The 20,500-nt window shown below is 36.1% G+C and overlaps 3 protein-coding genes across 11 annotated transcripts; 2 read left to right on the plus strand and 1 right to left on the minus strand.

The window, feature by feature from the left end:
• The first annotated feature begins 601 nt into the window (after positions 1-601).
• Positions 602-1,210, plus strand: LOC140015791 (uncharacterized). The gene has a single exon (XM_072068611.1). It carries the CDS (start codon positions 602-604, stop codon positions 1,208-1,210), a length of 609 nt encoding a protein of 202 aa, XP_071924712.1.
• A 233-nt stretch (positions 1,211-1,443) lies between these two features.
• LOC140016104 (uncharacterized) lies at positions 1,444-7,366 on the minus strand. Its single transcript, XM_072069294.1, has 5 exons — positions 6,961-7,366; positions 5,853-6,413; positions 2,643-3,899; positions 2,486-2,556; positions 1,444-2,043 (listed from the first exon to the last, which is right to left on the minus strand). Exons 1-5 carry the CDS (start codon positions 7,090-7,092, stop codon positions 1,698-1,700), a joined length of 2,367 nt encoding a protein of 788 aa, XP_071925395.1. The 5' UTR covers positions 7,093-7,366; the 3' UTR covers positions 1,444-1,697.
• Positions 7,367-8,699: 1,333 nt separating this feature from the next.
• Positions 8,700-18,407, plus strand: LOC113714553 (O-fucosyltransferase 9-like). Of its 9 annotated transcripts, none has more exons than XM_072069131.1 (11): positions 8,705-8,869; positions 9,312-9,824; positions 10,523-10,595; positions 11,305-11,372; positions 11,637-11,725; positions 12,074-12,271; positions 15,313-15,517; positions 15,641-15,808; positions 17,267-17,434; positions 17,517-17,707; positions 18,001-18,407. In XM_072069131.1, exons 2-11 carry the CDS (start codon positions 9,363-9,365, stop codon positions 18,167-18,169), a joined length of 1,791 nt encoding a protein of 596 aa, XP_071925232.1. In that variant the 5' UTR covers positions 8,705-8,869; positions 9,312-9,362; the 3' UTR covers positions 18,170-18,407. The 9 variants fall into 9 exon arrangements, 8 of the variants coding, with proteins under 8 accessions (XP_071925232.1, XP_071925231.1, XP_071925233.1 ...); XM_072069130.1 differs by having other exon boundaries at positions 9,315-9,824; XM_072069132.1 differs by having other exon boundaries at positions 8,705-8,864; positions 9,315-9,824.
• The last annotated feature ends 2,093 nt before the right edge of the window (positions 18,408-20,500 follow it).

The raw sequence follows: 20,500 nt of genomic DNA on the forward strand, positions 1-20,500 counted from the left end.
AGCTTGTCTGCAGCAATGGTTCAACGAACAGGATGTTGAGCACATAGCTAGCATCCCCCTCAGTTTATATAGAAGAAGAGATAGACTTTACTGGAAACATAACAAATCTAGAGTGTACACAGTAAAGTCAGGATATGCTGCAGCAAAATTGGAAGATGCACCCCAGAGTCTAAGGATTGAACCTGGAGCAGAAACCAGCTAGGAAATCAGAAAACACACTGTCTGGAAGAAATTGTGGAGACTTAATTTGAAGATGAAGCTGAAACACTTTTTGTGGAGATGCTTACAGAATAGTTTGCCAATAAATGAAGCCATACATAAAAGAATAGGGAAAAGAAATAGCTTGTGTAGTTGCTGTGGAGAGGAAACTGAAACCACTGAGCACATTTTTTTCTCCTGTCCAAAGGCCAAAATGGTATGGCAGATAGCTCCTGTTAGGTGGAAGGGGATAACCGAGCTTCAAAGTAACATATGGAGATGGTGGGATGCAGTAATGCAATCAGCTGACAAGGAGCAAGGATTGGACAGAATAAAGCTCACAGCCAATATCTTATGGCAAATCTAGAAGGCACGAAACAGGTTGGTATTCCACTGTGAGAGCATGAATGCAAAACTGATTGTAGATAAAGCACAGCAGGAATGGTTTAAGTATGAAAATGAGACTGAGGCAGACATCTCAAAAATGGGTAGACAGCAGCAATGTAGATGGGAACCACCTAAAGAAGGTGTGATCAAAATAAACACAGATGCAGCAATATCAACTAAAATGGTAAGAATAGGGGTGGGGATAATAGCCAGGAACTGGCGGGAAAAGATTGTGAAAGCAAAGGAAATTTCTGAATGCAAGAGAGGAGAAGCAGGCAAAGAAGAAGCACTAGCTATAAGAAGTGCACTTGTAATGGCAAAAGATGCAGGTTGGACAAGCATAGAAGTCCAAACAGACTGCAAAGGTGTAGTGGACCAAATTAACATAGGCAATGTTCAGGACAGTAGCATAGAAACAATCCTGGAGGACATTGGTGACCTGAGACAGGATTTTGACTGCTGCAAATTTTCTTTTGTTCCCAGGGCTGGAAATGGCTGCAGCCATTCTCTGGCACAATTTACTGTCAAGTTGATTAGAAATGTGGAATGGAAAAACTCCTTCCCAATGTGGCTAATAGATCTAGTCAGAAAAGATATGGGGGTAGTTACCCCTTTTTGTAATTAGCCCTTGTATTATCAAGTGTTAATATCTATAATGTTGACGTTTGTGGAAGAAAAAAAAAAGTTAATTTCTACTTGAATGCTTTGAGAGAACCATAAGGGAGTCTACAGGAGAAACTTTACAGCAGATCCATAGTACAGCAAGGTGCAAGCAGATGAATGACCATTTAAAAGCACCTACCACGAACAGGCGTTATTTTAATCAGCTACAAAAGTGCATAGCAGAAAAGGGCAGAATTTTAAGGAGAACAGGCAACAAATGGATACCAAACTTAGGAACTGCATAGCAGCCAACGGGTTCTGTCAAAATGTTCCATACTAGACTATGTACATTGTCTCATAATACGGCACTTATTGCTCAGACTAGTGTACCAGTTCCCTCTCCAAAGTCCAAGAAAAGATTCTCCAAGAAATTGTTAGGAATATGAACAATCACCCAATCTATAAACAGCTTTTACTATTCTACCTTGAGCAATTGCCAGCAGATAAACTCAGATTCTTTTGCTCTTCATAACTCTCCAAGTTTTTTTCTTTCTCTTCCACCTCAAAACTGCCATCTTCTCGCCTTTCCACTTTCGATATTGTTCTCTATCCTTTAACCAACTGGAGTAGTCCTTTCCATTCTTACACTCGATAAAGTCAGCCAGTTCATCAAAATCAGAAACCATCTGACTGTTCTTTATCACACATCTAAGATACAGCTCCCCATTTCTCGATTCTTCAGTCTCCTCTTCAGTGCCTACATCACCTACCATGGTACCAAGAACTAATCCATTTCGTCCAGTATCACAATATCCATCACCTGATCCTGTCAAGTGATTTGCCGGGGAAGGCGTACTGAAACAAACATGAAGCAAAATGATTGGTTTGGAACATCATAATCATAAAAATTTTGTAGCTACACAATACGTGCTGGTGGTCTTTCTATTGGTTGGATGCCAGAAAAGTTTCCCTGCTGGGATGCTCAGGGTACCTTACCTACCCTCCCATTCTATGTACTAAAATACAATTAAAGGGAAAAATATGTTAAATGAAGACAAAAAGAATCCACCCCCTCTATCTACCATGTCCAAGAAAAACTTCAACCCTTAAAAAATAGTTTTGTCTTCAGCAAAATTCGTAATTCCATATTTTGTTCATTAATTCTTGGGAGCAGATGCAGTAATTGAGCTATTTTTACCAGACTATTTCAACACTGCATCAAGCAAATGAAGGTGCAAGTGGAGGTATACCATGACAACATATGAAATGCACGAGCACACATCATATAACCAGTTACCTCGAGTACAGAGTCCTTATCTTCTGGAACTTTGAAGCAACCACCAAGCTAGAACTTTGGTTCAATACAGCCTACAACAGTTAAAACCAGCTTATGCACATGGATCTTGTGGATATGCAAATAAATTTCTTATCAGTGGAAAAACGTCAGAATATACCTCTTGGATATTGACTTGCTGCAGGTCAGACTGAAAGGATTCTGAACTAGAACAAAGAGCTGAGTACAATACATCCAAGATACCCTCTTCAAATGCAAACAGGTTCATCAACGACATAATAGTCAGAAGACAGCCCTTCACTAAGAAGTCAAGCCCAGTAGAGAACGCCAAGGACAGCAAGCCTGAAAAATGCAAGAACATCATTTTGGAACTTGAATGCCATGTACATTTTGTCTCCATCAGTTTGCAAAGGATTTGTTGGATTGGAAGATGTATACTAAATTCTGTGAAGCAGCTGATTATACTTGAAATATACTCGTACTCCTTAGATGAAGAGAAATCCTTCAACGATTTTGTACAATTTGAGTCACCGCAATGTCTAAGACACCCAATAACTTGCAACAAGGCATTACTCATCAATTTCAGAATAGAAGCAAGAACACAGAAATCTTCCAGATCACCAGGATTTAAAACTGGATTACAGAAGCCATCAGAAGCTCTTAGGATAATACAACTTAAGATTGATAAAATCTCATCTTGGCATGACATGTCAAAAACATGTTGACACTCCTTTACATATTTGATTGAGCAACTTACCAAATCAGATTTCATTTTACAGGACATGTTGCCAAAGTGAGACTCAGGAAAACCATCTGACTTGGTGATGAGATGATTAATTTTCTCTGTCATGTTTGGGAATACAAAAGACTCAAATGATTGCTGAATAGTATTCATGTCCACATTTGATTTTTCAGAACCTTTGGAGCTTGCCAGATTGCTATAAAATCGTGAACTGGAGATGTATTTAACGTACAAAGCAACTGACTTTTCAAATACAGTGAGGGAGCAGTTTATCACCATAAAATTTGGCTTCCAATCTTTGAAGTCTACAACATTAACTGTGGCTTCAGAAACCAAAGCAAGAATATGAGCCTGCATAACTTTTGGTGCAAAAAGAAGGATCGGATTGAGAAGCAACATTATTGCTGCACTTGTACTTAATTCCTTTGGTCTGGAGGAACAACTGAACCTTTCTGTGTATGTCCAAAATAATCTGTCAAGGAAATCTTCAACAGCATTCTTTTCCAAAAATGCGATAGAGAAGTGAGTGCATATGATTTCGATCAGTGGTCCATTATCATTATCACCCTGACCAGAATGTGACATGTGTAGCATTCCAGTAGCAGTAGCAAAACGGTCAGTTATCTCAAATAAAGGTCCTAACTGTTCATGAACCAAAACTTCGTCCAAGATTACCTGTAGGCAAAAATTCAGTTCATCTGGCCAGATGTTATCTGAAAGCAAACAATCACAGAGAAAATCTTAAACACATAAATCAAAGTGTAAGCATGCACATTGGAAAAGCTTGAGGTGGGCAACTAGTAGCTTTAGTTAAGCCTACACAGGCAACTATAAAGTTGAATTTCTAACATAAAACAAGCCGATTTGTTACTAACAAACAAGACAAAAAACCACGTTTAATCCCAGTATCTTTATAACCTCAATAACAAGACAAAAACCATGTGTAATCCCTACTCACCTGTAACTAGACTATCTTTAACTTCTTTCCGGAAAGCAAAGGCGGTAGTTTCATAATTGAGCTTAAAATTTTTAATGAGAAAAAATAATGCATCCAGATTTCCAAGTCAATCTCTTTAAACCTCCTTGCGTCCTTCAAATTTCAAGCTTGGTATGTAGTGGATTAAACAATTTACAGAACCTTTACCTGCATAGTTGAATGCAGTGAATGCCATATTATCTAGACAATGAGAAGGAAAGAATTCAAATGGACCAATTCATAAGCAACTTCAAACTAAAAAAAAACATATTATAGGACATTCCAAAATCAAGCAGAAGAGTTCCTTTTGAGTTTTCTCCTACATGCACATTTTTTGGCATACAACACCAAATGTTAACATATAATTCCATTTTGAGTAAATGTCATTGAGTATGTTTGGATATAGTATTATTTGAAATAATCACTGCAGCACTTTTTGTGATGTGATTTGTGTGAGCTAAAAGGTAGTTGCAAATACAAAAAGGTGGTTAGAAAACGTATTTATCATCCAATCAAAATAATATTTGAAAAAACTTTTGTATCCAAACATGCCTATTAGAATTTCAGATGAAGCACCTCTGGGGGTTGGACAGTTCGTACGATATTATAATTACAGATTAGAATGTACAAGAAAACAAATTGATCATCTTACTGCTTTGTTTGTAAATGGTTTTTGATGGATGGAGCAGCGGCAGTAGTGTTGTGGTTGTATGTGTCTTCATGTGTGTAAGGTAGAGATGGGTGAAAAAGCTAATTTAACTTATCTCTTTGAAAGTTCATCATTGTAGAATTTCCCACTGTCTTTAGAGCAACAGAATGCATCAAATAGATAAGCTCCATATTTATGAAATATGTAATTAAGGAAAATATCTTCAAAATACACCATAAAAATTTATTAAAGACAAAGCATGACAAAGAATGTATGTTAATTTTAGAGTGTAAATACTAACTAAAAGAGCACCAAGCATCTAATTTTGGATAAACAAAAAGAAGGTGCAATATCTCATACAATTAGCTCCACTTTGTAGAAGACACACAAACCAGCACATTCTGGTTGTACATGAACTTTAAGAGTAGTGGATAGGGTTCAATTCAAAAAGATCAAAAGATTATATGATTTCTCGTCAAACTAATTCAAACAATGCCTTTGATAAAATTGCAAATTCTTAAAGAATGGAATTTCAAATGTTAGCCAAAAATCCCCCATTCTTCTCCATTCTTGAATGTTCAATGCTCTAGACCTTACTATCCATGGCGTGCATCATGAAATGCCTCTATAAGTAAACAACAAGATGTATTACTTTCACAAACAGTTTATGCTACTTAATACCTTTCCGCTGGGAAGTTGTGTAAATGTTATGCGCATAACTATTACATGATCTAAATAGTTTCATGCAAAACATATTTAAGTACTTCATAGAACCATAAAGCACCAAAAACAAGCTTCAATCCTTTCTCTTATAAACCATTAAGACCATAATATTCCTGAAGTATGATACTCATGACTCGTACACGATCTAAATCATTCTCTATCTCTTATACAAGCACTATGTACAGCCACAAAGGCTAAGAGTTAGACATTGCTCCTCCTCTTCCACATCTCTTTGTATCAGATTGATGATGTCAAAGAAACTACTAAGAGTTTAAATTACCTCAAGCATTGCCGACAACAAAGGAAGGCGAGAATCAGATGGCTCTAGGAAATGCAAAGAAGCCATGAAATCCTCAGTTGAGGTTGTGCAGTCATTTTCACCATATTCACAAGCACGAGAAACAGATTTCTCAAACCTAAATCCTCTTCTCTCATTTTTCACATTTAAGTTTAAGGAACACAAACTTCGACGTACTTGCAAAAGAACATGGGCCTTTTCCAGAAGTAGACTTTGCTGGTCCTGCAGCAAGATCAAAAGAACCAAACAGCACCTCAACAGCCAATTTACTATTTTAGCAGCTTCAGCCATAACCGAGGCAGAGTTACCATCTCCAGCGTCATTGTTTGAAAGATTAGGTAATGCAGAGAAGAACTGATCAAACCTCTGAGATAGTTCTTTGAATAATACATCTGAGAGCCTTTTAATATCTTCAGTTCTCACTTTACTAATTTCCACACTCAATATACTTGATTTAAGTCCATTACTTGATCTGCATTGCTGGTTTTGGCACAAATGATTAAGCAGAAAATACAATCTTTTGAGGACGGCTATAGTCATACCCTGAAATCAGGGAGAAGAAAACCACAAATGAACTTCAATTAAGTTAACAGCATCACATAAAAACTCCATCCTATTAAAAGGATTCATTATTTTCAGTAGTACTCTCTTTTTTAAATGTTTCAATATATCCAAAGAGCCCAAATTAAAACAAAATTTCACCATGAGAAAGCACTTGAACTAAAATAGGAAAAAAAAAAAAAAAAAGCCACAGGAATAAGAAAGCCAAATGAATTGTAAGAGTTAAACAAAATTCAATACGAAACCTAGATACTTTTATGCACTAGATAAAGCATTGAACTTTACCAAAACCCCTAGAACTTCTCCGAACAATAACTCCCGTAGCAGATTTGGGAAAATATTTATAACAACAAATATTTGCAAAAACCCAGAAAAATCTGAAAACCAAAAGCAGTAAATTCGAATATAACAGAGCAATTTAAGCCTAAAAAACCAAGAAAAACAGTATCAAAGCATCAAACCAATAAATAAAAATTCCTAAACGAAAGAACCAGTAAAAAAAATGAAAAGGAAATTTCTGGGGACGAACCTGGGGAGAGTTGATGTCGGAGAGAAGGGCTTTCAAAGTACAGCTAGCAGAATCATTATTGTGGGCCTGCGTCGCCTCAGTTGCCCCCTTCGGAGCTCCTTTACGCCGTCGTTTCGCAGCTCTTGAACCCATTTTGTAGCCGAGCCGCAATATCGTTTTACTGATCAATCAGTAATCAAGTTTAAAAACGGAAAATTGAAACAGAGGAAGGAGGGAGGGGGAGAGAGAGACGGAGAGAGAGAGAGAGAGCCTGTGTGGGCTATTTGGCGCGGTAGGCATAGCAGAGTGGAAACTAAAAGGCATTTTTGTATTCGATGGAACAGGGGAGGGAAAACAGAAGGGCAGGAGTACTTTTTTCTTTTTTATAATTTCTAAGCTGACTCCTACTCTATACTGACGGGAAAAGATAGATCCAAAGAAGTCATTCTGCTATGTATTAATTCTATACTAACGGGAAGGGGATAGATTCAAAGTAGTCACTTTTAACGTGCACTAACAAGAAGGGATGACATCAAATAAATCAAAAGAGAACTCAGAAGGACTGCCATTAGAATAGACCAAACTAAGTATCTATGCATTTACTGGTAAAATTTTCAGAAAAGTTAGAAGAAAAATACAAATCGGGAGATTTGATTCGTTGAATTATAACCAATAAGAGTTTCAAATCCCTTCCTAATGGCTGAGTTGGTTAAAGGGTAGGAATGCGAGGGAGTTTTTTTTGTTTTTTTTTTTTATGAATTTGGCTAACGAGTTGATTAGAAGTTAATTTTTTGGTGAGTGTAATAAATGTAAGTGTATGATTATGTATATTTACACCGTATGTTACGGGACCAAACAAGGCATAACTAGTGGCTTAGGATTCAGACTCCGCATTTGTGACATCAAACATGATTTTGCACTTGAGTTTTTTTGTCAAGTTTATCTACTTCGCATAAGTTTTTTAAAAATTTTAGCTACAATAATCTCAAAAAACTTCTCAAAAATTTTCAACTATACACTTTAAAATATTCAAAAATTTATACATTTTTAAAACTTCTACAGTAAGATACAGTAAAATTTTAAATAAATACCTAAAAAATTCACTTATCCAATAAGTGTCTCGAAGATAGTCGTTAAAATTTTTTTACTATGTTTTATTTTTTGTAAATATATTTTCAAATCATAACAATCCAACATTGTTTGCATCAATTATGCGTATTGTATGCATATGAAATAAAAATTTAATTTGATTAAAAAAATTTCAAAATTTTATGAGATTATGAAAACATTTTTTTATATTGTTACTCCATGAATTAAAAATTTGTTAAACTTTTTTTTTGACAAGCATGTACGTAACTCATAAAAAAATACATTTGATATTGTGTAACGAAATGTAGTACAATATGCAAAAAAAAAAAAAAATCATTAGGTTAATTGAAAAATAAAAATATTATATGAAGCATTTGTTTAACATACATAACATCAAAATTTTGTACAATTATACGAATCACATTATAGTTTTCAAATATAATTTGATTTTCACAATTATTACCTTCCACTATTGCACTTCTCAATGAAGAATATTATGCATTGCCAAAAGGGAGAAATATTGTTCAATGTATTTATCTAATACACCTATAATGAGGATTTTCCAATTGAATGAATCATATAATGGTTTATGGAAACAATTTGACAATTCAGAATTACCACCTTCTACTATTGCATTTCCCAATAAAGGGCAAAAAATTATTCCAATTAATTGGAACCGAGAAATTAATTTCCCTTATTTGTGCAGTAATCACACACAGTCACACACTGGTAGACAGCACCGACAGCTTCGGTGGCTCACAAGTCACAGGGTTCACAGCCATGAAGATCTTCTCCTGCGTACTATGTGAGCAGTAATTAACGCGCTCCCCAAGTCAGTGAAGTCTGCCTGCTTCCTTGATTCTTCTGCTGCTATCTCAAGCTCAATTGTTTTGGATATTTTATTGAAAATTTAATGCCCCCCATTTGTTAGCTCCCCCCCCCCCCAGCTATCACCTGTGTTTCTTGCTACTGCCCGGTGCTTTCTATGTAATTGCCATTGTTATACAGTTCCAAGCTCCAATTTTTACGGTGGAAAAACACACAGTCACACACTCGGTGAATTCACTTTATTGGCTACAGTTGCTCTAAAGTCGTCAAAGACTGCCTTTTTTCTATTTTAACCAAAATTTGTGCTTTTTGCTTTTTCAATTGACTTGGGAGAAGATAATTTCCACATATAATCACAACCCTTTATCAATTTCCTTCCCATTTCAAAAGGGATTCCAAAATTTGTTGTTATGCTTCCAATTCTTCTCTAACCCATTTTTCTACTTTTCGAGAAGCAGGAGAAAAAAGAGAAAAATCAGGTGGTTGTGGCTGGTGGTGGAGGCCACATGCACGGCTTAAGCCGGCTGGGTAGCGGCGTGAATTCGACGCCTTCTACTTCTTCGTCTTCTTCTGTTTCGCCGCCGTCTTCGCCGCGGAACCGCCGCAGCAGGAACAATAAGAATTCTATTATTACAATCGGAGGTGGCGGTAGAGATGGAGGAAGCAGGAGTTTCCTCCGCGGCGGAGGATTTGGGGAAATGAAGCTGCAGAATTTAGTGGAAAGGTTGGGTTTTGCGGTGATTTCAACGGTTTATAGGCGGAGAGGGGTGTTATTATTGGCACCATTGTTGTATATATCGGTAATGTTGTTGTATATGGGTACCGTAGGATTTGATTCTGTTGTTAGTAGAAATGGTGGTAATGGAGATGACCTGACGCGGCCGGGATCTCTATACAGAAGCCCTCAGGTATTCGAGAAGCTTTGGCCGTTTATGGAGGCCGAGAGCAACGGAAGCTCCTCTAATTTGGTAATTTTCTTTATAATTTAAAGTTCCTGATCTTTACTTAGATTGATAATCAATTGGCCTGTTATTATTAGATTGCTGCAAATGGCTAGTTCAGGACTTGAGATTGCTTATCTTACTCAAAAGGGAAAAAAAAAAGATTTCTTATCTGGAATAAATGATTGCTAACATATAAGCTAATTTTCTGGGGAGGAGATAATATTTAAACTAATTAGATATCCCAAACATACTATATTAGTATGTGGTATAATCAGCCAGCTGTTTATTTTAAGTTCCAAATTGATTGGACAGTGAATTGTTGAAACGTCTATTTAGCTGGCTTTAGATATAGCAATTTGATCGCATGTACCTAGTTTGACTTCCTTTTGAAATGAACTTTTTTTCATGTTCACTTATAAAGCGGAAGGGGGGGGGGGGCCTGCCCCACGGCCAAAAAATAAATAAATCTATCCCTTCCTTTTGACCTTTATATGTAGTCGGAGAGGAATTGATGTTTTAGAAGTGGAACAAATAAGATATTTAACTTCATTGGCTACCAGTTTGAAGCTTTAATTCGACAGTAGAAGATTAGAATTTGGAGTGTTCTTTTTGCTGTGATATTGCTCAATAATTAAGATGCCTTCTTATTAGCATGGGAAGTTGTTAGCTGTCGGGTTGATGTGAAAGATATTAACTTTGTAGCTGACATTAGAAATTTGCAGATAATGAATGTTTGGACTTTAAAGCCACGTCAAAGTTGGAAGCCTTGCATTCACCAGACTGCTTCTCATGCAGGTTAGGGAATTGTTTACTTTCATAGACAAGATGAAATCTATGAAAAATTCCAGTTGGCATGATAACTGTATTTTCCATGAATACTTAAGTGCTTGTGGTCACAATAGATGTGGAGAATTTGTAAGGTTTCTGGTGTGTGTGTGTGTGTGTGTGTGTGCAGTATGAACAGTACAATATATACAATGTATATTATGTGCGTGCATGCAATGGCCACATGTCCAATAACTGAAATTCTGGGGAACTATTTCTGAATTTCTTCCCACTTTTATATGATAGAGATCTTCGTTCTGATCCTAAATTGAAACTCAGAGAAATAAAAACTTTTAGCATATTTTTTTCCTATTTATGTGAGACTAAAAATGGAAATACTGAAGATTCTATTTTCGCTTGCTCATTGCAAAGGCATAAAGAACAGGTGTACATGTGCAAGAAGTAGGGCTGTAGGGATAGGAGGAGTTCAAATACTAAGTTGTTGCATGTCTCTGAGTGCATGACCAAGTGTAGCTGTACCATTGTACAAATGTACATAAACTGTTTCACAGGGAACTTATTATTGTGCTGAAACAGTTTTACTTCTTGATAACTCATGGCATTTTCTTCTTAATTAGTTAAATTTTGTAACAAAATCCAGAGCTTATTTTTCCTTTGGCATTCGTGCAATTACCTGTCAACACCATCTTTATCATGCTTCTGCTTGAATGGTTCTCAGAGTTGCCCAAGTCAAATGGTTTCCTCATAATAGAAGCAAATGGTGGATTGAACCAACAAAGATTGTCGGTATGTTTCTTTTTTAGAATAAAAGGCATTCCTAGTTTCAACTTTATCAAGGATGATGCTTCACAATTATGTTAGGATGTTCTGCTAGTATTGTACTCCCCCTGTGGCTCTGGTGCAGTTTTCCCATCTTTGCAGCCATTAGGATTAACTAATGACAGGAATTCTCGGGGAAAATTACAAATGCCCAAACTATTATATTATGTTGGTGCCTTCATGTGTGCATATGAGCTGTCAGAATTAGCTGATGGATATTTTCCTGCACAGATATGTGATGCAGTGGCGGTAGCAGGATTGTTAAATGCCACTCTTGTTATTCCAATGTTTCATTTCAATAGTGTTTGGCGAGATTCTAGGTGAGCTAATGTAATAGCAAATTTCTAGGGCTTCTTTATCTATTTTTGGCTACCTGTCATTTTAAATGATTTTACGTGTTGTATGTTGGAAAAAATGCTCACTCATACACAAATTAGTACAAAAAGAACCAAAAGAATACTATTAGCACTTATCTGTGGTTTTCATCGAAAGTCTGCTTTTTTTTTTCCTTCTCTAATTTTGTCCTAAAACGTCCATGTTTTATGATTGGCTTGCAGTTTTATTTCCTTTTGAATGAATCTATCCTATGTTTACTTCCTTTGACTAGACCTGTTTCATGACATCTTCATTTGTCTTACATATTTTCCTTTCTCTTTAAATTCTTGCAGCAAGTTTGGAGACATATTTGATGAGGATTTCTTCATATACGCCCTAAGAAATCGTGTAGAGATTGTTAGAGGGCTTCCAGAAGCTGTACTTCAGCATTTTGATCATAATATAAGCAATATTGTCAATCTGAGGTTAAAAGCATGGTCAAGTCCAACCTACTATCTGCAGAAGGTTGTACCAACGATAGTTGAGTTGGGGTACGTAGTCTTTTACTGCTATACCCTTAACTTTTTGCTTTGATGGCTAATCATTGGATGTTAAGTTGCTCCTTATAGCTGACACTAGTAATTATCTGAAGTGAACTTCTTGATCTCCAGTTTGGAGGTCACATTTCATTTTTCTTTTCATGACTCTCTCTCCCTCCTCTTTCTGTCCCGTTTTCTTGTCTTTGTTTAGTTATGTTTCGTCGTCTTTGTTGTTTACATTATGAGTTTCTTCTTGGTTTTGTATTTTTTTTCTTTTTTTCCCCCTGGGGGGATGGTTTTTAACTGTTTTCAGTAGCTTCATTTCAGTTCTCTTTGATGCACAGTATTTGTTCAGATTCAAGTGAGTTATTACAGTACATTGTGACTAAAAAACTATGGTGCATTAAGAGACTAACCTGTTGAAATTTAAGAATTTTTAGATGCAGTACCAGAGTAGAGATATGAGGAATAACTGAATTTTAGAGTTCTAGTTGTACGAGTTTATTTGGAGTTAAGGTAATAAAAAGAATGCAAGTACAGTAGCTTTTTTTCCCCAAAAAGTAAAAAGGACTAGTCCAAGAAAAGTTGAGGAATGTCCAAACAACCCAATTTATAAAACCATAACACTTAAAAGCAATTGAAAAAAATCTAATAATGGAAAATGAACACCTAAAGACAAAATAAACTGTCATGGATACTTGTTTTGCACTGAAAGCGTTTCTATTGAACTCATGGCTTGAGTGAGATTGTGTTTCATCTGAGCTATAAACTAAAGAACAACTGCATAATATTTTTCTTTTATGACTGACCATTTGTCTTTTATTACCAAGCAAACTATAACGTTTGTTACTGTGAGTTCATTAACTGGACATTCTGTCTCCACTGAGCTTTAATGTGCTAATCTTGATGGTCATCAAGTATTATAGAGCTTATCTTTAGCAAACGAATACATCGTTTTTGGCTGTAATATCAGGCCCTATATTTTGTTAGATAGTCAAGTCATGCAGTTGTCTTTAATGTGCTTATATTCCATCTCTAAAATGAGGATAAGGACCTTTGTTACAAAGGTCCTTTAAAATAATCATCCAGGAATCTATATTGTATTGCAACAGTTGAATACAGGAATCTATACAAGATGGGGCAAATTAAAGGGGGGGGGGGGTGGGCATGAGTTGCTTGGGCTTATTCCCAAACATACCCATAATTACAATGGGACTAATTTGGGTGGGACATATGTGGGATGGGTTTTGATTAGTCCGGCCGAATACCCATATTACCCATCGTGAAAATTTTGACTAGTTTTGACCAGATACATTTGTTACAAGCCCAGGACTCTTCATCTACATTTAATGATCCTTGTTATCTCTTTGCCCACCATCTTCTGAGTTCTGAGTGATCCATTCATTTAAGCATTTCAGAAAATAATTAATTCTGATTAAGGAAGAATTCTTGTGATTGTGCATCTGGATTTCTATGTTTTCTCAATGCTCTCAGTTTTTTCACTTTTCTTGAAAGGTATATAAACGTTCAGACTTGGAAATATTAGGATTCTCAAATTTTCTTTCTATGATTAAGTGATGAAGTAGATAGCTGGTTGTAGTGCAATAAGTACTTCATTTTAGATCCTTAAAAGCACAAGAAAGGAATCAACTTGATTTATAAAATTAGCAATTATATAGTCATGTTTCTAGATTGGGACCATGCACAGAACTAGTGCACAACATTCTTAAAAATAAAAAATAAAAAATAAAATTAAACTAGTGTAACACGGCAAATCCCTTCTTAGCTTAAAAGGATTAATTTCGCAGTTGCACTCTAATGAATGTAACTTTAATATTATAAATAATTATCAAAACATTAAAAATGATTGTTTAGGGGAAAAAATATCAACCTGAAAAATAAAGGAAAAAGAAAATACATAAGCGAGATTATTTGGTCCCATGGGCTACCCAAGCATTCTCGTAAATACCCATCCGCAACACGGATGTTTCACTCCTGAACCTCACTAAACCCCTTTCCCATTTTATTTAGCCCATTGGGCCTGGTTATGACGCAAGCTACTTTTACCCTGCACCTTTTGTTGCTTTATTTTGGAATGGTTCTTGATTTCTTTCTTTTGCATTTCTTACTTTTGGTGGAGAAGAAAACTCTTATAGGTGGTCCAATCATCAGAAAAATTCTTTTTTTTTTCTAATTACCAATCCGTCAACATTCTACTTTAACACTTTTCATTTTGTAATGTTTCTTTAGTATGTTTGCTTTTTGGTTGTTACACATTTTGTGATTAAATTTGACTTTATGTTCTTAGTTTGCATAAAACCATTAGTTAGGGGACAGCTTAAGCAATGCCACACAGGGTTGTGGTGGAATCCTACTAACACGCTCCCCCAACCCCCTGGGGCCCAACAAATATTAAATGGCAAAAAAGGGAGTTAAAACAGAGTTCCAGTCAAAAAGTTTTGAGGTTATTCTGGGAATTCACTTTCTGCACATATTAAAAGCATTAAAAGCAGAGAGCTGAGTTTTTGAAACAGGATCTTAAGCTTAAACTGTCTATCAGAAAGTACACCTAATCTGTATGTTTTTCCTTGCAAGTCTTTTTTTATCAAACAACTCTTAGATTGGTAAATGGGTAATCATTTGTGGCTTGTTATTGGATGCAAAAATTTTTGGCTTTGGAAATTGCTTTGCCTCTAGCATGTTTGCTTTAGATTGCTCTGTGATCGATTGAAGAGATGTAGATTATATATGAACTGAACATCAAGCAAATCTACCTGAATTTTATGAGTAGGAACTGCTAACATATAATTTTGCACTTGGATATGTTATCTGTACCTCGCTGTAACAAGAAATTGTTTTGCAGTGATTTGCTCTCCTGGTTGGATGACAGTCATGCATTGAATTTCATTGCTCTCATAATATCGTGTCCATTGTAGTTTTTTTTTTTAAACTTTTTCCAACATCAACAAGTGCCGCAGCCCTGATTTCACTGATTCCAAGGACCTGGAAGTTTATGTATTATAGCTTTATCTGCTTTCTAATTAATGCTACAGGGCCGTTCGGGTAGCACCTTTCTCTAACAGATTGGCCCATGCAGTTCCTCCAAATATCCAAGGACTTCGATGCTTGTCAAATTTTGAAGCACTTAGGTTTTCAGAATCAATACGTATGCTAGCTGCAAAAATGGTTGATAGGATGGTTAAAAATAGCTCGAAAAGCGGGGGGAAGTATATTTCAGTCCATCTGCGATTTGAAGAGGTGCTTTGTTCTCTCTCTTTCTCTGGAATGAAACAGAATTCATCTTCTTATGTTTATGCCATCTTCTTATGTTTATGCTGTGTGGTGTTGTGAACATAATCTTACATGTTTTACTGATTATAGGATATGGTTGCATTTTCATGTTGTGTATATGATGGTGGCGAGGAAGAAAAGAGAGAGATGGATATTGCGCGTGAAAGAAGCTGGCGAGGAAAATTTCGTAGAAGGGGGAGAATAATAAGGCCTGGTGCAAATAGGCGGGATGGGAAGTGTCCTTTAACTCCACTTGAGGTATAATAAATGCATGGAAAATCCTTTGCTTTGCACCCCCTTATAGTGTCCATATTCCCTCCTAAACTCTCTCTCCATCTCCCTCTCCCTCCCTTTCTCTCTCTCTCTCTCTCCCTCCCTCCCTCCCCCCCCCCTTTACTTTTCTTGCTATAGTTGAGTTCCAAATTCATGTCTGTTAAATTTTGTAAAAGATGCATGGTGTCTGTGACTTTTCCTTCTCATCGCTAAAGTTTTTGTGCCACCAAGTTGGACATTATCCTGGGCAGCTTGCTAGACCAAAGTTAACTTGTGCATCTGCTACAAAGACTAAGACAAAAACAAAAATGACAGAATTTAGCCATTAATGTCAAGCCATGACAAGCTCTTGGCATATGGTTTCCAGCTGTTTGGTGTTCAACCGCCGTTATCATAATTATTAACACAACCACCTTAAAAATGCATGCATCCCAATTACTAATGTTGCAGTTAGGTAAGTAAAGCAGTGCAATATAGACAGTGGTTTGTTTTCTATGCCTTGCATTGAGTGTATAGTTTTTTTTTTTTTTTTTTTTGAGACATATCATCTTCAGTGTATCCTTCAAGTGCTGAACTTAATTGCAAATCAGCTTGTTGATGGTTAAGAGGCCAAACTTCTGAGAATATCCCACCTAATATTGAGAGCCAAGATAGGCAATACCCTAGAATTTGCAGTAGGCTTGGTGTTTTGTCCCTGACTGGTAATAGAGATTACTAGGCCAACTAAAAAGGGCTCCAGAATGTTCCCTCTTGGCTGAGATGTTACAAACTTGAACTAGGAGTTGTAATGTGAAATTTAAAGTCTCCATTTGACAAGGAAAGGTAACTTTGATCCAAATAAAGGGGGATTAGCAGATGCCCAAACATGAATTATAGAGATTTCTTTGAATTGCCACATTTTTTCACTGCCATTTGATGTGTGGGTACTTGAAAGCCGATGGCTTGAACATCAGTCATTAATTTTGGATGGAGAAAATGTCAATGTTTGGTATCAACAGTGTTTTAGGCAATGCCAAGCCATTTCAGAACCATGGCTGTGATGGACTTGTGGAAGTTGCACTTGGATGTAGCCATGGATATAGCGTCTGTAGGGAATGAATGGTATATCATTTTTTTATTAGAATCAGGTCTTCTAAGTTCGTTAACTAACCCACCCAGCTGCTTAGGAAGCTTATTAGTTGCTTTTATCATATATCTCTTCCCTTTGCTTTTATCTGAAAGAGAAGCTTTTAAACCCCTTTTTATTCCCCAATTGTCTTTGCCTTGGTCCCCAAGAGCCAGCTTAACTGCTGGGAATTTTGACCAGGTAACCATGGGTCCTCAGTTCAACTCTCAAGCCCTCCCCCTTCCTCTCTTCCCCTTACAACGCTCAGAGTCCCCCTTGAACCAAAAAACTTCTTGCCTTGTGTACTGATTGCTTATCTTTGTGATTTGATGATGCAGGTGGGGATGATGCTTCGTGGAATGGGCTTTGACAATAACACCTTCATATATGTTGCAGCTGGAAAAATCTATCAAGCTGAAAAGTATATGGCCCCACTTAAACAAATGTTTCCTCATCTAGAGACAAAGGATACACTAGCCTCTCCTGAAGAACTAGCTCCTTTCAAGGTATAATTTGAGTGACAGCTTAGAATGAGAGTTAATATTCTTTGATTATTGTCGAGATTATATGCTTACACTTGTAATATAGGGGCATTCATCTAGGTTGGCTGCTCTAGATTATACGGTTTGCCTGCACAGTGAAGTGTTTGTCTCAACTCAGGGTGGTAACTTTCCACATTTCTTGGTTGGTCATAGACGATATCTCTATGAAGGACATGCTAAGACAATTAAACCGGACAAAAGAAAGTTAGCTTTATTGTTTGATAACCCCAACATCAGGTAACGAACTTGATTTTGTCTATATAATCTTTCAGCTGTTTTATACTGGTTGCACCGTGCATTACTAGGGTACTGTCATTTTCCATAATCTCATCCTGTAAAAGATTAGAAGAGTTCTTGCTTCCCTCCCCCCCTGCCTCTCTCTCTCCGCCACCCCCTCAATCCCTGTCCCCTCTTCCACCCTCCATCTGTTTTTGACACAATAAATCACAATGAATTGTAGAATAGTATCTCTTAGGCTAGAAACACAAATAATAGCACGCATCCTTGTGAATAATCCTTGATGTTTACAGATGGAAAGACTTTAAACGCCAGTTGCAAGATATGCTCAGACATAGTGATGTGAAGGGGGTTGAAACTAGAAAGCCCAGTGGCTCGCTGTATACATACCCAATGCCAGATTGCATGTGTAAACATGCAGATGGTAGAAATGACAACGGTAACACAACAGGATTATCATAATTTTTTACTATTTTATGTAACCTAGGTTTTCAGAAATTGCTATACCTGTAGATTGTAATAGCTTTCTACTAAGTTCTGCGAAACTGTAATCATTCTTTTATCAGTTGCCTTGTAGCTGGACTCAATATAGGTTCATATACGGTGCTCCAAAAGTATACCCTGTTCACACATATGATTGTACAATAAATTGTAGTTAAACTGATTCTTTATAATATAGTTAATAAATGTTGTTATCTCTCTTACTGAGTTATCTCTCCATTCTTGATTTGCCTAGTTATTCTTCAAATCTGTAATTTTGGTGAAATTGTTTCACCATAGCATATGGTCTGTGCTATTCTTTGAGCCTGCTAGCTTTCCTCATTCAAACACCATTTGCTGCACATGCTAACACAACTTGGATGGACAAGTGTCTTATTGGTGCCTGGTGAGTGGGGAGCCCTCCCCATGTCTTCATAGGATACTGTGGTTGATGTAATGGATATTAATAGGCTACCCTGTCTTGGAATTGGAATTTCAGAGGGTGGGCATTATTCGGCTTGATCTTTAGTCCAGATGGAGCATGGGGTAGCTGTTGAAGGTTCTTTACCCGTTAGTCGAACTGATAAATTACCATAGATCGCGCAAACCAAACACTGTAATTTCAACATAGAGATTACTAAAGGATTCTTTATTTTCATCATTTCTCGCCTCTAGAAATGATTATTGGCATCAGAAACATTGATCATACAGTCCTTAAAATAGGTGTTCTGTATCAATAGATAGTGTTTAGTTTTAGAGTTGGGGTTGATGATTTGTAGGCTTTGTAGTGCAGAATTTTTAGTTGTTTAAGCTATACAATACTATTAAGTAGCCCAAAAAAAAACAAACAAACAAACAAACAAACAAAAACACTACTTGGTAATGCTTGTAACATTCTTTTAAAATGCTGACTAGTTTTCAAAAGAACCATTGGATCTTGGTCCAATTGCCATGAAGAGCATCTTTAACACGCTCTCGGGCACTAGGTCGGGAGTTCAAAACTGCACCTAATGCATGAGACAAAGCTTAGTGCTTCTTGTTTTGGTTTAATCCCCCAGTCCCCTCCCTCCTCTCTTCCCTTACATACAAGTCCTCCCATAGAGTAGAAGTAGAAGTAAATTGGATAGTTGTCATTGTAGACAAAAAAATATATATATTAATTTTCGAAAGTGGATAACAATTTTATAAACCTCGTACAAGTGTTAACTATAATTAGTAGAGCTAGTTTTTGAAAGTGGATAACAATGAAAACTTATATTGTTTGGATATGGTGTTTTTGAAGTTATTTTTGAAATACACATTTACTGTAGCATTTGGAATGTGAAAACAGTTTTTCAAAAACAGGTGCAAAAACACTCAATCCAAACGCAGCCTTTGTTAAGTTCTTAAAAAACATGTTACTTTTTGAGTAAAAAGTTTGAATTTTTTTAGGGAAACGAAAAGGATTAATCTTTCAAATTTTGAATTTGAAATTTAACTTTTACACATGTCATCAATCTAGTAGTGATGTGCATACATTGTTAGCATATAAATTTACTCAAAAGAAAAATTAAAATATTGGGGACATATTTGTCTACAAAGTTACAAAGGGTTCCATTTTCAAGTGCTTAAATGAAAGGGGGAAAAAATCTTAGTAAAGTTGTTTTTTGTTCATCCTTTTGCCTATTTTTTGTTGCTTAGAAACCGTCTTTTCCTTTTTTTTTTTTTTTACTTTTTTTTCCTTTTCCTAAACAGCTCTATAACTGTTATTAAATTAGACCCTTGAAAAGACTTTCCACGAGAACTATGCCAATTGAGAAAAATCGGTTAAAATATTTTCACTGCATCGGCTGCACAACTTATCTTTAACAAATAAATTCTTCTGAGGAAAGTCAAAATATTAATATCATTTGCCTCATCTATATTCAGCCATAATGTTAAAAAAAAAAAAAAAAAAAAGAAGAAGAAGAAGAATAAGAAGAAGGAGAAGAATGAAAATAGAAAAAGAAAGAAATAATAAATTTAAAGTATGCTTGTAATCGTCTAGTAGGCACTAAGCGAACAAGATAATTAATTGTATATATTTGTATTAAACATGAGTCAGCCCATTTGGATTAAAGATTTTTTGGAAAAATAAAGATTTTTATATATTGTATTATTTTTTGTGACATGATGTATATAAAATTAAAAGGTGATGAGAAAATAAAAAGAAAATGGTGATAGAATGTGTTTAGACAATCTTCCGAAGTAAATTTCTCAAACAATCCCTTATCAAACCAACCTAGTCAATTTCTCAAATAAAATTAGGTTGAATGAATAAATGGATAGGACCTC

The sequence above is a fragment of the Coffea arabica genome, chromosome 10c, assembly GCF_036785885.1.
Source record: "Coffea arabica cultivar ET-39 chromosome 10c, Coffea Arabica ET-39 HiFi, whole genome shotgun sequence".
Taxonomy (NCBI): domain Eukaryota; kingdom Viridiplantae; phylum Streptophyta; class Magnoliopsida; order Gentianales; family Rubiaceae; genus Coffea; species Coffea arabica.

Bases quoted from the DNA above. Each gene is read 5' to 3' on its own strand.
- LOC140015791 (XM_072068611.1), top strand. From the start codon at position 602: ATGAATGCAAAACTGATTGTAGATAAAGCACAGCAGGAATGGTTTAAG.
- LOC140016104 (XM_072069294.1), bottom strand. From the start codon at position 7,092: ATGGGTTCAAGAGCTGCGAAACGACGGCGTAAAGGAGCTCCGAAGGGG. The intron at 6,414-6,960 runs GTTCGTCCCCAG...CCCTGATTTCAG, and splicing joins CCGACATCAACTCTCCCCAG to GGTATGACTATAGCCGTCCT. The intron at 2,044-2,485 runs GTAACTGGTTAT...TGTTTGTTTCAG, and splicing joins ATAAGGACTCTGTACTCGAG to TACGCCTTCCCCGGCAAATC.
- LOC113714553 (XM_072069127.1), top strand. From the start codon at position 9,363: ATGCACGGCTTAAGCCGGCTGGGTAGCGGCGTGAATTCGACGCCTTCT. The intron at 12,272-15,312 runs GTACGTAGTCTT...TTAATGCTACAG, and splicing joins CCAACGATAGTTGAGTTGGG to GGCCGTTCGGGTAGCACCTT. The intron at 15,809-17,266 runs GTATAATAAATG...TTGATGATGCAG, and splicing joins GTCCTTTAACTCCACTTGAG to GTGGGGATGATGCTTCGTGG.